Raw genomic sequence first — 15,197 nt, forward strand, 5'->3', positions numbered from 1 at the left:
GGCAGCACCCGAATCCACAAAAGCCATAACCGGGTAGGATGACAAAGAACAAATCAAAGTAACAGACAAAATAAATTTAGGCTGCATAGTACCAATGGTGACAGGTTTAGCGATTTTTTTTTTTTTTTAAAGCGTTTAGAGCATGCTGAGATAACATGAGTAGAATCACCACAGTAAAAGCACAACCCATTTTGACATCTATGACTTTGTCGCTCAATTCTGGTCAGAGTTCGGTCACATTGCATAGACTCAGGTCTCTGTTCAGAAAACACCGCCAAAGGATGAGCAGATTTGCGCTCACGCAAACGCCGATCAACCTGAATGGCTAAAGCCATAGAATCACTCAGACTTGTAGGGGTGGGAAACCCCACCATAACATTCTTAACGGCCTCAGAAAGACCTTCTCTGAAATTTGCAGCCAGGGCACACTCATTCCATTGAGTAAGCACCGACCATTTCCGAAATTTTTGACAATACACCTCTGCTTCATCCTGACCTTGAGAGATAGCCAGCAACGCTTTTTCTGCCTGATTCTCAAGATTAGGCTCCTCATAAAGCAATCCAGCCAGAAAAAATGCATCTACATTAAGCAATGCAGGATCTCCTGGCGCCAGAGAGAAAGCCCAATCCTGAGGGTCACCACGCAACAAGGAGATAACAATTTTAACTTGCTGAGCGGAATCACCAGAGGAACGAGGTCTCAGAGATAGAAATAACTTACAATTATTCTTAAAGTTTAGAAACCTAGATCTATCACCAGAAAACAACTCCGGAATGGGTATCTTTGGTTCTGACATAGAGCTATGAATAACAAAATCCTGAATACTTTGCACCCGTGCAGTCAGATGATCCACACTAGAAGTCAGAGTCTGAACATTCATGTCTGCAGCTGAGCTCAAAACTACCCAGAGTTCAAGGGGATGAAAGAAGCTAAACAGACTGCAGCAAAGGAAAAACGGGAGGAAAAAAAAAAAATGTACTCAGGTCTTCTTTTAATCCCACTTCTGCGATGCATTAAACACTTTTGAGGCCTGCTCTACTGTTATGATCCTTAGTGGTTGAGGATCACAAATTACTCCAGCTAAGTAACATACATAGGACAAGCTCTAGGGAGGTGGCAAACTGGACTGACCGCAAATCTGAACCTATCCAAATACTCTAGAAGTAGCCGGTGAACGTGTCTAAAAATCCTAGACGTCTCGAGCCAGCCTGAGGAACTAACTACCCCTAGAGAGAAAGAAAGACCTCTCTTGCCTCCAGAGAAATAATCCCCAAGATATAGAAGCCCCCAACATATAATAATGGTGAGGTAAGAGGAAGGCACATACACAGGGGTGAAAACAGATTTAGCAAATGAGGCCCACTAATACTAGATAGCAGAAAATAGTAAAGGGGTCTGTGCGGTCAGTAAAAAACCCTTACAAAATATCCACACTGAGATTTCAAGAACCCCCGCACCAACTAACGGTGTGGGGGGAGAAACTCAGTCCCCTAGAGCAACCAGCAAGCGAGGAAATCACATTTTAGTGAGCTGGACTAAAAACATAATAAATGCTGATAATCAAAAAATGATCAAACAAAAACTTAGCTTGTCTTGGAGAGACTGGGAGCAAGGTAGTCACAAGGAATCTGAAGAGCACTGAATACATTGAGAGCAGGCAAGGAACTGAGTATCCAGGTGAGCTAAATAAGAAACCAACCAAGGATAACGAACCAGCTGATGCTGCCAACCTGCAGAAAGACAACACTACACAGTACCGCTTGTGACCACTAGAGGGAGCCCAAAAACAGAGTTCACAACAGTCATGCCCTTCAGGCAACCAATACGTTGGTGCAATCCTGGCTGAAATTGAAAGACCTGGGAGAACATGGACGGCTGTCTTTGCCACATAATTTTTAGACTGCAAAAAGTAACCGTTGCTTTAATTTTTTTTTAATAAATCACATGATAATAAGAAACTTTGTAAAATATCTTATTGTGTAAATCTGCTTCTTTCTCCTCCTGGCTAGATCTTTCATTCTTAATTCATGGGTAAAATCTGTATTCGGTGAAGACAGATTGATTTACCCATTACTGAGATAGGAGATGACGGTTGGTGGCTTTAAAACTTTATAGAGATGGGAAGAGCGAAGAACATTCTTCGGCAAGTTTTAACGGGAGTGATGGAACCACTGTGCCATGGTCTGAGGAGAGCCTGGAGGGGCCTGAGTTGCTGGGCACCTGTCTCTTCATTAGAGCCCCTGATGGTGGGGTTAGGCTTTGCTCCCGAAGGACACCAGGTGCTACTCCAGGATATACCTTGGACGCACGGCAGAAAATGACCAGCAGGAGAGTACAGCTGATGCAGGCACGCACGGCAGGAACACAGGAACCACAGATGCAGATGGGTATGGCTGGTATACAGATAGGCACAGGCTGGTCCAGCTGATATTCAGATAAGCACTGGCAGGTGCAGGCAGGTCCAGCTGGTATACAGATAAGCACTGGCAGATGCAGGTGGGTACGGCTGATACACAGACTGGCACGGCAATTGCAGGTGGGGCTGACTGATGCACAGACTGGCACGGCAAGTGCAGGCGGAGCTGACTGATGCACAGACTGGCACGGCAAGTGCAGGCGGGGCTGACTGATACACACTGGCACGGCAAGTGCAGGTGGGGCTGACTGATACACAGACTGTCACGGCAAGTGCAGGTGGGGCTGACTGATACACACTGGCACGGCAAGTGCAGGTGGGGCTGACTGATACACAGACTGGCACGGCAAGTGCAGGCAGGGCTGACTGATACACAGACTGGCACGGCAAGTGCAGGCAGGGCCAACTGATACGCAGACTGTCACGGCACGGCAAGTGCAGGCGGGGCTGACTGATACAGACTGTCATGGCAGATGCTGGTGGTTCGGGCTGAAATACAGACTGACAAAGCAGGTGTTAGCAAGAACTGACAGGAACAAGGCAAGAATTAGCAGGTAGGGTTAGGGACGGGCAGACACTAGTGGAACTAGGGGAAAGCGTGCTGGGAACAGACTAACAATGTTGCACAGGCCCCTCCGTGCAGGTGGAGGTGCCTTAAATAATAAGTGCCTCCCAGCCACTGCTTCAGGACTGTGCGCACGTGCCCTTAGCACAGTATCGGGGATCTGCGCACCGTGGGCAGACCCCGGCCAGTATCCGGAGAGAAAGGAGGAGGAAGTGACAATGAAAATAATCCAGCAGTTTTTCTTGGTTTTTAACTGTAACATTACGAAATGACTCTTGAAACCTTGGAGAAGATTTCACCAAACATAGACAATTCCTTTAAACCAACATACAATGCATTATACAATTTGTTTTTATTGTCGTGCTGCTGTTTGTATTGTTCATTTTCTATGCAAATTGTCTCTTCAAAGAGAAATAGGACTAAAGCTCTAGTGCCACTTACTGGAATAAGAGATCCTAAAAGTCAACCCTTTATCGAACCTTGCCACATCGCTTAGGATAAAAGCTAAACCAGAATCTCTATTTGCAAGCATGTGTTTTGGGGTGTTGCCTCTCCTCAGTGCAAAGCAAGAGATATGAATTTGCTGTATGAGAGGCCTCTGACGGGTGCCTAAGGGGTATCTTTTCTCCTTTGGACAGTGACATGCCAGTGTACGTTACCTCTAGACCCCAGCCTCGCATACAGACAAAGCAGATCTCTTGCTTTGCACTGAAGAGGTGCAAACACCCTGAAACATGTGCTTGCAAATAGAGATTCTGGTTTGAGTCTGTCTTGTTTTTTTGGCGAGACTCATTAAAGGGTCTATACTGACTTTTAGGCTTGCTACTTCCAGCAAGTAGCACTAGAGTTTTAGTCCCTTTCCTCTCTGAAGAGGCAACTTTCATTTTTAATTTCCCATAGGAGCATTACATGGCCTATAAGTCTCCTTACACTGCCATGTAAGGCATTTTACTCTCCCGTTATCATGTAGACCTTAATGTTTATGTTGTAATTCATCATCTTTAGTTACATTGTTACCATGTCTATTTGCATTTTTCAGGTCCTGTAAGTAGTATCCTGGTAAACCGATATGGCAGCAGACCGGTGGTGATCTTTGGTGGTTTCCTCAGTGGAATTGGATTGATTTTAGCCTCTTTTAGCACCAGTCTTATACAATTATATATCTGTGTCGGTGTCATAGCAGGTAATAAGGCCTAATATTCTGATTTACTGTACTTAACATAATCTCTCTTATCATATGGATTAGTTGTTGGGCTTTTGACAGGAGGATCAATGTTTGATTTGTGAAGTATGATAAGGAAGAACAGCCTGAGGTTATAATGTCATTAGATGAAATGATATGTAACATTAACGTATGACAAAATGAGTCTTTAAAAAAAAAAAATGAATATTACATTTACTCCATTTGCAAGGATAATGGGGGCCATTAATATCACATCTCTGCGGCCTGGGCTGTTTTTCTTGTAAATGTAATGATACAACATTAACGAGAAATGAAGGCAATTTGCTAAATGTATTACCGCTCAGTAAAATTCATAGATTTACCTGTCAGGTACTAAAACTGATTTCTAAGACCCCTATCAGTCGCTAAAACGGTGGGGTAGAAGCTGTATTTTATCTACCTTCTTCACAGTTACCACACAGACCATATGCAAACTGCCTCTTCAGAGAGGAAGAGAACTTGAACTCTATAGCGCCACCTGTCGGAAGCAGCCATCCTACAAGTCACTATCGACCCTTTAACGAGCCTTGCAATATGACTTGGGATAAAAGCATAAAATCTCACTTTGCAGACACGGTGTTTTGGGTTATTGTTCCTCATCAGTGCAAAGTATGAGAACTGATAGGTCTAGGTGAGAGGCGCCGGACTGAGGTCTAAATGGTAATGCTTCTCCTTATGGAGAGTGACATACCGGCTCTGGCATGGCATTGTAAGGAGACTTATTCCCTGTGCAATGCTCCTCTGGGAAATTTAATATGCGAGAGAGGACGAGGATTTGAACACTATAGTGCCAACTGTTGGATTGCACTACACGGCAAATAAGCCTAATGGGAGGGCCTAAGAAAGGTGAGCATAACGATTATTATTTTTAACACCTTCCTTCCCCTTTGTTTATTACTCTTTGGAGTCTGGAGAGATCTCAGCATAGGTAAAGTCTTTTCACAGCAAGTGGAGCACATTTGATTTGGACCAAATCGAATCTGCAGGGTCGATTTGAACTAATCTGTCTGAAATGAATTTTAGTAGATGTGCTCATCTCAAAAAGTAATTTGAAGAATTAAAAAAAAATTATCCAACATTCTTACCTACTTTAAACAATAGATCATTTTCTGAAGACAGATCTCTTGCTTTGCACTGAGAGGTGCAAGCTCCCTGAAACATATGTGTCATGACTCTATTGTCAGGTGTCCCGGGAAAAGGGGCTCCTTCCCTGTCCCTAATGCTAGGGGCGCCCTAGCTCATCCTATTCCCGGATTCTGATGGTGAAGATGCCGGGGCCGCGTAAAAGTAATATGGGAAATTAAAAAAAACATACAAAAATTCTTACCAGCTTTAAACAATTGGTCATTTTCCGATGACACATTCCCTTTAAGCATTTTACAGGTTGTCCTTCAGTGATCAATGTGATCTATTAAGAAATATAGCAGCTAATATTTCCACTGCAGTGCCACCATAGAAGAGACAAAGTATTACACAGTACTCAAAGAAATCAGTAACTGACCCTGTAATGCACAAACAGCGTTGAAAATGCTCTTTTTCCACTTTTCTCCAATCTGAACAGGGAAAACTCTCTTAGGCCGGTTTCACACGTCAGTGGCTCCGGTACGTGAGGTGACAGTTTCCTCACGTACCGGAGACACTGACACACGTAGACCCATTAAAATCAATGCATCTGTGCAGATGTCATTGATTTTTTGCGGACCGTGTCTCCGTGTGCCAAACACGGAGACATGTCAGTGTTCGTGGGAGCACACGTATTACACGGACCCATTAAAGTCAATGAGTCCGTGTAAAACACGTACCTCACACGGACAATCTCCGTGTGGCGTGCAGGAGACAGCGCTACAGTAAGCGCTGTCCCCCCCACATGGTGCTGAAGCCGCCATTCATATCTTCCCTGCAGCAGCGTTTGCTGCATAGAAGATATAAATAATAGTGTTTAAAATAAAGATCTATCTGTCCGCCGCCCCCCCACCCCCTGTGCGCCCCCCCGCTGTTCTGAAAATACCCACCCGCTTCCCTCGTTGGCTGTCGCGGCTTCCTGTCCTGCCTTCCTGCCTTCTACTGTATGCGGTCACGTGGGGCCGCCGATTAGAGTCATGAATATGTGGCTCCACCTCCCATAGGGGTGGAGCCGCCTATTCATGACTGTAAATGAGTGGCCCCACGTGACCGCATACAGTAGAAGGCAGGAAGGCAGGACAGGAAGCCGCGACAGCCAACGAGGGAAGCGGGTGAGTATTTTCAGAACAGCGGGGGGACGCACAGGGGGTGGGGGGGGGCGGCGGACAGATAGATCTTTCTTTTAAACACTATTATTCATATCTTCTATGCAGCAAACGCTGCTGCACAGAAGATATGAATCGCGGCTTCAGCACGATGCAGGGGACAGCGCTAAACTTTAGCGCTGTCTCCTGCACGCTCCGTGTGGTACCCACTCGGCACACGAGCGGCACACGTGTGCTGCACGTATGGCCTACGTGAGCTCACGGGCACACGGACACGGATAACGCCAGTACCGATTTTTTCCGGTACCGGAATTATCTGGACGTGTGGGACAGCCCTTAAAGAGTATCTGTCAGCAAGATCAACTCCCCCAAATTGCATATTTGTGCATTCAGGTCTTTGAAAGGTAAATCTTTTGACACCTTTATATCTTCTATCTGTTGCTGCATTCCTGAGAAATCAGAGTTTTATTTCATATATAAATGAGGCATGCATTAAGTGCTCTGGGTGTGACAGACCCTTCCCAAGTCTCTGCCTCCCAGGGTTGTTTCTTTGCACAGCCCAAGCCTATTTAGCTTTGTCACGATTCACACCGTGACTGTCAAGATCCCTTAGCCGCTGCCCACAATATGTCACGGATTGGGGTGACTTTAGACCAGCAGACTGCTATCACATGTGCAGGGGGCTTATCCTAGTTATCCCTCCACTGCCACAATGTGATGAGAAGAACACACACAAGTTTATTTACCTCTTAGGTTACAGCAGGGGCTTATTTTAGGTATCCCACTGCTCTCCAATATACCATGAACTGCAGGGATTTGTGTATCCCGCTTACAGTTCCACTTAACACTTGCAGCTCTCTGGCGCCCCCCTTACTCTCAGGTCAGATTAGGTACTGCACCTAGGGTAATTAGTCGCCAGAATGGCTGCCTGCTATGTACGGGCTATTGGGCAGACTGCAGTGACGCGATAACTACTCCCGCTCAGGCAGGAACAATAATTATCAAGCCGCAGTCGCTACAATCACCCAAGAGTCTGCACACGGTATCGCCGCCACCAGCTCCGATTAAACGGTCCGGAGCAACCCAAAACAGTAGCGTAATTCCCTTCAGAGACAGGGTACGGTTTAGGGCAGGAAGAACGAACTAGTATTAAATATTATACCCCATAAATGATTTTTAGGCAGTGTTTATAAAATATTTTACAAAGATGTTACAAATGAGACAATTGCAAATATGTACAAGGTAATTATGAAAATAAAAGGATTAAAGGAAGAAACGGTAACACTCACATATTCTCAGATCATTGCATTGCAGGCTAGGCTAGGAGAGCTTTCCATCTATCCCAGTGCATTGGCACTCGCAGTCTGGTCGCTTCAGGTAAAAACTCACAACTCCCCCCCCCTGGAAGCCCGCCAGCAACTTTATAACCTACAGCCTGTGACCTCACAGAAAGGGCTGGCTTTTCCAGATCCTCCTACCTTTCAGTCTGAGTACTTTGAATACAAATTGGTCTAATGCTTATAACTCCGTTCCAGTACATATCAGAATCATATCACACCCAGCATTCAGCTTGTATTAACATGAGCTTTCTTATGAGATCAAATATGTCCTATTATTTACAGAGCAATCCCTACTTCTTCCCCCGATGGAGTTAGACGACTGTGTTTAGAGTGATGGGTCCTAAATAGTTTGTCTAATATCTCACAATAACAGAACAAAGGACCGCATGGTTCTAGAAGTTTCTCTAACAGTTAAAGCTGAGCACTGTCTACTACAGGAAATACCGGTCGTAAATGCCTTTCGTCAATAAAACTCTCTTCCCCCATGCACAGTGGAAAGGCAGCTCAACTCTGAAGAAAAAGAGAAGGGGGGTTTCTTAGCCCACATCCTGGGCTGACAAGAGAAACTAAACTTATATGATATTTCATACCATATCGTGACAAGCTTGATTACTTTGTCTCGTTACACAGACAGTGATCCATCAGTCAAGCTAAAGAGGCTGGTGCTGGATGGAGAAACAACCTTGGGAGGCAAAGGCGTGGGAAGTGCCTTGTCACTCCCAGAGAACTTACTGTCTCATTTGCATGTGTATTGAAATGCTGATGTCTCATAAATGCAGCAACAGATAGAAGATATAAAGGTGTTGATAGATTTTGCTTTCAAAGACCTGCGTGTCCCTATGTGTGGTTTGTTGTAAAGGGGAGTTTGATTCCTTTTAAGTTGGACTTCACTAATAAAGAAATTGTTGGAGAACAAACTCAAAAGTCAAGGAAACACATAGAAGCAGTTGAATGTAAATGTTTTTGCACATTTTAGATTATTCAGTCCGTTTTTACAGAAGTTTAATGATTGTAGTCCCAAAGGAACTTCTTCTAATAGGAGGAAAAGATTGTGGAGTCTAATTTACTGCAAGGATTTTGTTAGTGACTGAAACTAATTTTTAATGACAAGTCAGCAAGAGGAATGCTGAGTAGTTTACTAATTAATGCTAGTAAAATAAGATGATAATAAATTAGATTTGTGTCAGTGGAAATTTAATGAAGAGATAATAAGGAGCTATAATTGATTATTACCTAAATGGATAGTTGGCATTCAACCTAGTGGTTGGCATTCGACCTAAATTTGCATAACTCCTTACATTTTATAAATTCTTTCAGTGTCACCCAAAATATTTTAATGCCTATTTTTCGTAATGTCAGTAGTTTTTTTTTTCTAATTTTGTTAGAGGAAGTCCTAAAGGAATTTGAAAAGCCATTTATTCTGCAATTTTCACTTGTGGCAATAAAATCGTATATATGGTATTTAAAAGAGTAAATAAACTTTTTTTTGTTTAATTATTGACCTGTCTTTGCAAACTTAAGAACCTTTGTAATGTATTGCATTACTTTATTTTGCTTACTTTTCTCTCAAACACCATGCTGAAAGGGATGTTTTAACCGCCTTTGTTCATGCATTTAGAGTAGATGTTTTGGACTCCAAATTTATCAGTTATCCATACTACAGTGTGAACTTTTCTAGTGTCGTCCCTCATGCTCAGACGCTATTTACAAACACAAAAGGGATATTTTAACTGCCTTATTAATCATGCACCTAGAGTAGATATTTTGAACTCCCAAATTTATCAGTTATCCCTACTAAAGTGTGAATGAACTTTTCTACCCTCGTCCCTCATGCTCAGACCCTTTACAAACACAAAAGGAATATTTTAACTGCCTTGTTCATGCACTTAGAGTAGATGTTTTGAACTCCAAATTTATCAGTTATTCATACTCCAGTGTGAACTTTTCTACTCTCGTCTCTCATGCTCAGACACGATTTACAAACACTCTGTCTGAGCATGGGGGAAAGGAGGAGACATGCTCACACCGATGTGCAGATATTTGATAGATCTGCTGTTTAAAACAGTTACTCTAAATGCATGAACAAGGCAGGTGAAATTTGTCTAAAAAAATCAAGATTGGGAAGAAGTTTGGCTAAAAGAATTGTAACTTATGCCGAATGTTTTTGCCATAAAATTATATAGAATCTGCTCAGCTCCTCATGCTCCATAGCATAGTGCCTGCAGATTGGCTAACATTCTCAATGTGAAAGGTTCCCTTTAAGAAGGTTGCAAATTAAAGTCACTGTCTCAAAGGCTGTAGGGATGGCTTCAAAATAATAATCTTCCAATCAATTTGTTCTCCAGTTTATTTGGGCTGTATCATCAGATAATTACCTTCTGTTAAATAAGGTTTTTATGTTAATTTTTTTATAAATTAGGCTTTTTTGTTTACTTTTTGATGTCACAATTTGTATTAAAAAAAAATTCTTGCACTTTGGCCACTGGGACTATTCTCATCTCATACTTACTGTTCTTTAAAAAAAAATCTACAAGTACGTTAGCAGCAGTCGACTGACTCAGACCCTATCATTTGCATTGAAGCATCTAATGAGTGTGTGCAAATGTTCATTGTGAAGGGAGGTGGAGAAGGTGAGCTGTGACATCCCCTATTGTGATAGGTGGATCCTGTGTTATTAGCTGTGAAGGTGTTACCGGTCATTGTAATCCTGATTTTGATGATAATGAGACTGCTGCAAAGTTTTCTGCAAAGAACAGAAAGTATAAGGCTAAAATAGCTTCAGTTGCCAGGGTGAAGATTGCAATATTTGATTTTTTTTTTTTAACACAAATTTTGAAATAATAATTAAAAAAAAACATTGTCAAAAAAGTGTAAATAAAAAATATACATCTACCACAAACACGTCATTCAAGCAGTAAGTCATTTCATAATGATATATTCCTCTTTTAACCCCATCCCTGACAAAAAAAGTATGATGTAAGGAGTAACACTAATAAAGACATTTTTGGGGAACCTTTTATTTAGCCCTGGCTGCTAGTTTTTTATAACAATATAATTTTTTGTACAGATCTCATTGTTTAGTATTAATTATTTTGCCCTTTTTTTGTTTATTTCCAGGGTTTGGCTTTTCTATGAACCTTCAGCCATCGGTTATCGTAATAGGGAAATATTTTCTGAAAAAACGCCCCATAGCCAATGGCCTCGCGATGGCAGGAAGTCCGGTTATACTTTCTACGCTTGCCCCTCTGAATCAGTTTCTGTTTGATGAGTATGGCTGGAGAGGAAGCTTCCTTATTTTGGGGGCCACTCTGCTTAACTGCTGCGTTGCAGGGGCTCTCTTCCGACCGATTGGCCCTAAGACGTTGAAAGCCAAAAAGGGCAAAAACAAGCCAATCCAAGATGTGGACCCAGAGAAAGTAAACATGAATCCAGAAGACGAACCCCAAAAGGGGCAGAACCCTCCATTAAAAGAGAAAGAAAGCTGTTTTACTAGATTCAATAAGGTCTTAGACTTGACTTTGTTTAAGCACAGAGGCTTCTTGATCTACCTCATAGGAAACGTCTTGATGTTTCTTGCCTTCTATGCCCCTATAGTGTTTTTGGCTCCTTACGGGAAGCACCTTGGCGTTGATGAGTACTCAGCGGCCTTCTTATTGTCCATACTTGCCATCGTTGATATGATCGCTAGACCGGCCACTGGTATGATTGCCAACACTAAATGGATCAGGGCGAGAGTCCAATACTTTTTTAGCTTTGCTGTGACTTTTAATGGTTTCTGCCACCTTATGTGCCCTTTCGCAACAGGATACGTTGGTCTCGTTGTGTACTCCGTGTTCTTTGGATTAGCATTTGGCATGGTTTGTGCTCTTCTTTTTGAAACTCTCATGGATCTTGTCGGAGCAAAACGATTTTCAAGTGCTGTTGGACTGGTCACCATTGTGGAATGTGTCCCTCTTCTACTGGGACCCCCAATTGGAGGTAATTGTCTTATATATTTATTTTATTACTTTTTATATTTGGTATATTTGGGTTATTATATAATATTTTTTTTTAGGGTTTGTACATACCATTTTTGAGCCTTTTGTCGGATAGCAATCCATTCGAAGAGCTGGCAATATGACACTCTTAAGGTATCCATTAAGTAAATGAAGGCCTATGGATACATTCACCTGGAGCTTTTTCAGCTCATCAGCCTGACAAAGTTACAAAACATGATTTTGTCAAAGGGCTCACTAAGTGAGGTGTATCATCTAAGGCCAAGGTCCAGGTGGGCACACGGGTGACATGCATCGGTGCAGCAGGCGGGTGAGACACGCATGACGCAGATAGGAGACCATTAGCAGAGATACTGAAGGCTGCAGACAGAGAGATAGCTGAGGAACTGTAAGCCGCAAGCAGACTGGAGACGTTCAAAGACTAGACAGATTGAGGAGGTACTGAAGACCGCAGGCGTACAGATAACTGTGGGACTGAAAGCCTCAGGCAGATTGGTTACTGAGGAACTGGAAGCCGCAGGCAGCTAGGAGATGTCCTGAAGACTAGACAGCTTGTGGAGGTACTGAAGACCGCAGGTAGAGAGATAACTGAGGGACTGGAAGCAGCAGGCAGATCCGTAACTGAGGAACTGGAAGCCGCAGGCAGCTGGGAGATGTCGTGAAGACTGTAGACAGGGAACTGTGCACAGGCAAACTACAAATCTTAATACCAAGACACAGGGGTGTGTCTTGGTAGGCCTTATGTGGGCCTAGGAAGTTCAACACATGGGAGCCTGATGTGGAGCACAAGAAAGTCTAGTGGACCGGGTTGTAGGGAGCTGAGCACAGACCAGAGACAGGTGTTTAATCTTGAGAATTAACATCAGATTCTCAGCAATCTACAAACAGTATAAAAAATCTTTATACGTACTATAAACCTCAAAGGCGTCACCAATGTGACCTTCTCTGATGTACATAAGACATTTGCTGACCTGTATGTTGTGGGGTCCTAATATTTGTATGTTTTATTTCTTACAGGTGCTATTGTAGATACCTTTGGAGACTACAGATATATGTTTTTTGAATGTGGGGCCATTATGGTATTTGCTGGTCTCTTCCTTTTCGCTGGGAACTTTTACAACTACCGTATGCTGAGGAAAGAGGCAAAATCTCAAAACCAAGAGCAGAAGGATATAGAAATGAAGGATGCTGCCAGTTTGAACAAAAAGGATTATGATCAAGTTTGCGATGATGAAAAGCCAAAAAATGGCAATGAGGTACCTCCATCCAAATGTGAAGATGTCAATGGATCAGGCCATTAACGATGGGAGCACTTCAGGACATTTGTAGTTATTTGGTGGGATCTTCACATTGGAATTTTTTGTTCTCTTTCTGGTCCTCTGTGTGTACTGGTAGCACAAACTCTGCCCCAATATGGGGTGTCAAGAGTTGTATTGGACGAGAGAAGATGTCTCTACTTGGGACAGAGAAAATACAAACCCCAAATGAAGGCAACAGACGTCTGTAAATTACAAATATCACATGAACCCCCTACAAGGATGACATAAGATACTCCGAGGAGCTCACAGCCCAAATCTATAATATACAACAGGATTCACGAAACATGAGATATCTGACATAAAATAATGATCATGGGGGTTTTCTAAATTTTCTGTCAGCCAAAGTTAATAAAAAATGTCTATATGTCCTTCTTATGACCCCTCTCTTTGACCAAAAGTGTAGAGCAAGTACAAAGAGGGTCTTCTGCTTTGGAGGACTTCTGACCACATTCTCATTCATTTAATTTGAGTGGACCACATGTAATAACACACTTCTCCAGCAGTGGACGCTATTGGCAAAATGGTGACCTCTTCAGCTTCTACTGGTGATCGGTAGGGGACAACCACTTTAGTAAAATCATAATTGATCAGTCATTGGTGAGTGAAGCTCTTATATATGGTCTCCATTCTGGGTAGACAGCATGGATTATGTTAGTGAATATCCAAAAAGGGGTCCCCACTGAAAGAGTGAAGTGCCTAGGCCTTGAATAGTAATTTGTTTGACAGTGAATGTCTGTCTCGACGATATTTAAAGGGGTATTGCTGCCAAAAATATATATAATCCATTTACAGAATAGGTAATAAATGGTAGATTGGAGGGGGGTCACAGAGAGCCGCTAGAACGAGACACCCCAGTCCGCCATTCCTTTAAATGGAGGACTGTTATTTATTTCCATTTCTAAGTGGAGCGGTGGGGTTATTGAGAATAAATGATGGTATGGTTACAATTTTCAGACTGCTCTATGTCATGCACTATGCCTACAAGGCTTTTTTACTCTCAGGAAACAGTATACAATTTGCACTTTAAAAGTGTGGTCTGAAATGCAAATACATTTTTCTCCTAAATGCCTGTTTATTTCCATAATCTAATATATTTTCCAACATACTTTAGTTAAAAATCCCCCATCATTCCCTCACTATACTATCTAACTGCTTCATTTTTGATGATGCTTCGTTTAAGAATTCCCAGTGCATGCTGGGATAGTCAAATGAAGCATCGTCAAGGGGTAGAGGCAGCAGTTACTGCTGTAGGCTTTGCCCCTTCCCTAAAACAAAACATCATTGGTGACCTTTGTTTCAGGGACTGAGATAGTCCCTGCTCTATTGCTGTGTGATGTGCACAATGACAGTGCACTATATCGCTAGCTGAGATTATAGTAGTAATGAGCCGGCAACAGAGCGTGCTGTCAGTGTGCACTGTAAGACAAATACCCGAAATGCAAAGACCAGTTCTGTACCTGCAAGTCACTTGTGGGTGCAGCTCTGGTGTCTGCGCGCTGGGTAGTATTACAACGCGCACTGACAGTGCGCACTGTTGCTAGCTCAATAATATTGATCTGAGCCGGCGAGAGAGTGCACTGTCATTGAGCACATTGTACAGTGACAAACCAGGGACTAGCTCAACTCCTGGAACGAAGGTCATCACAGTTGCCACTCCGTTTCAGGGAGGCACCGCAGCCTCTTCCCCCTGATGATGCTTTATTTGACTATCATAGCATGCCCTGGGAACTCTAAAAAGAAATGTCATCAAAAGGGAAGTTGGAAAAAAAAGCAGTTAAATAGTATAGTAAGGGAAGAATAGGGAATTTTTAATTAAAATGTTAGAAAATCGATTAGATTATGGCATTAGATAGGCATTTACGTTAAAAATGAACTTGTATTTCAGTCCACTCCTTTAACTGAGCGATGTCTGGAACACACATTTTTCAAATATATCTTTGTTTCCCAAACCAACCAATCACAGTGCAGCGTTAATCTTTTAAGATCGGATCTGTTATTGGTTGCCATGGGTAACAAGGTCAGTTAATTTTAAATTAGACCGTTTTTCAAATCCTAGATCAGTTGAGGGAAATTTTTGAATCTGTTTAAAAAATAAACTGTCCTTGTTGCCC

At 42.5% G+C, this 15,197-nt stretch overlaps 1 protein-coding gene across 1 annotated transcript in view; it reads left to right on the forward strand.

Moving 5' to 3' along the window:
• Positions 1–13,457, forward strand: part of LOC143787356 (monocarboxylate transporter 2-like) — a 53,089-nt gene extending 39,632 nt beyond the window's left edge. The window contains exons 3-5 of the mRNA XM_077276018.1: positions 4,022–4,165; positions 10,890–11,750; positions 12,785–13,457. Of these exons, the coding sequence (XP_077132133.1) occupies positions 4,022–4,165; positions 10,890–11,750; positions 12,785–13,068 (1,289 nt within the window). The 3' untranslated portion in view covers positions 13,069–13,457. The remainder of the gene's footprint in view (positions 1–4,021; positions 4,166–10,889; positions 11,751–12,784) is intronic.
• Positions 13,458–15,197: the final 1,740 nt, after the last annotated feature.

This window comes from Ranitomeya variabilis, chromosome 8 (genome assembly GCF_051348905.1).
Source record: "Ranitomeya variabilis isolate aRanVar5 chromosome 8, aRanVar5.hap1, whole genome shotgun sequence".
Lineage (NCBI taxonomy): Eukaryota > Metazoa > Chordata > Amphibia > Anura > Dendrobatidae > Ranitomeya > Ranitomeya variabilis.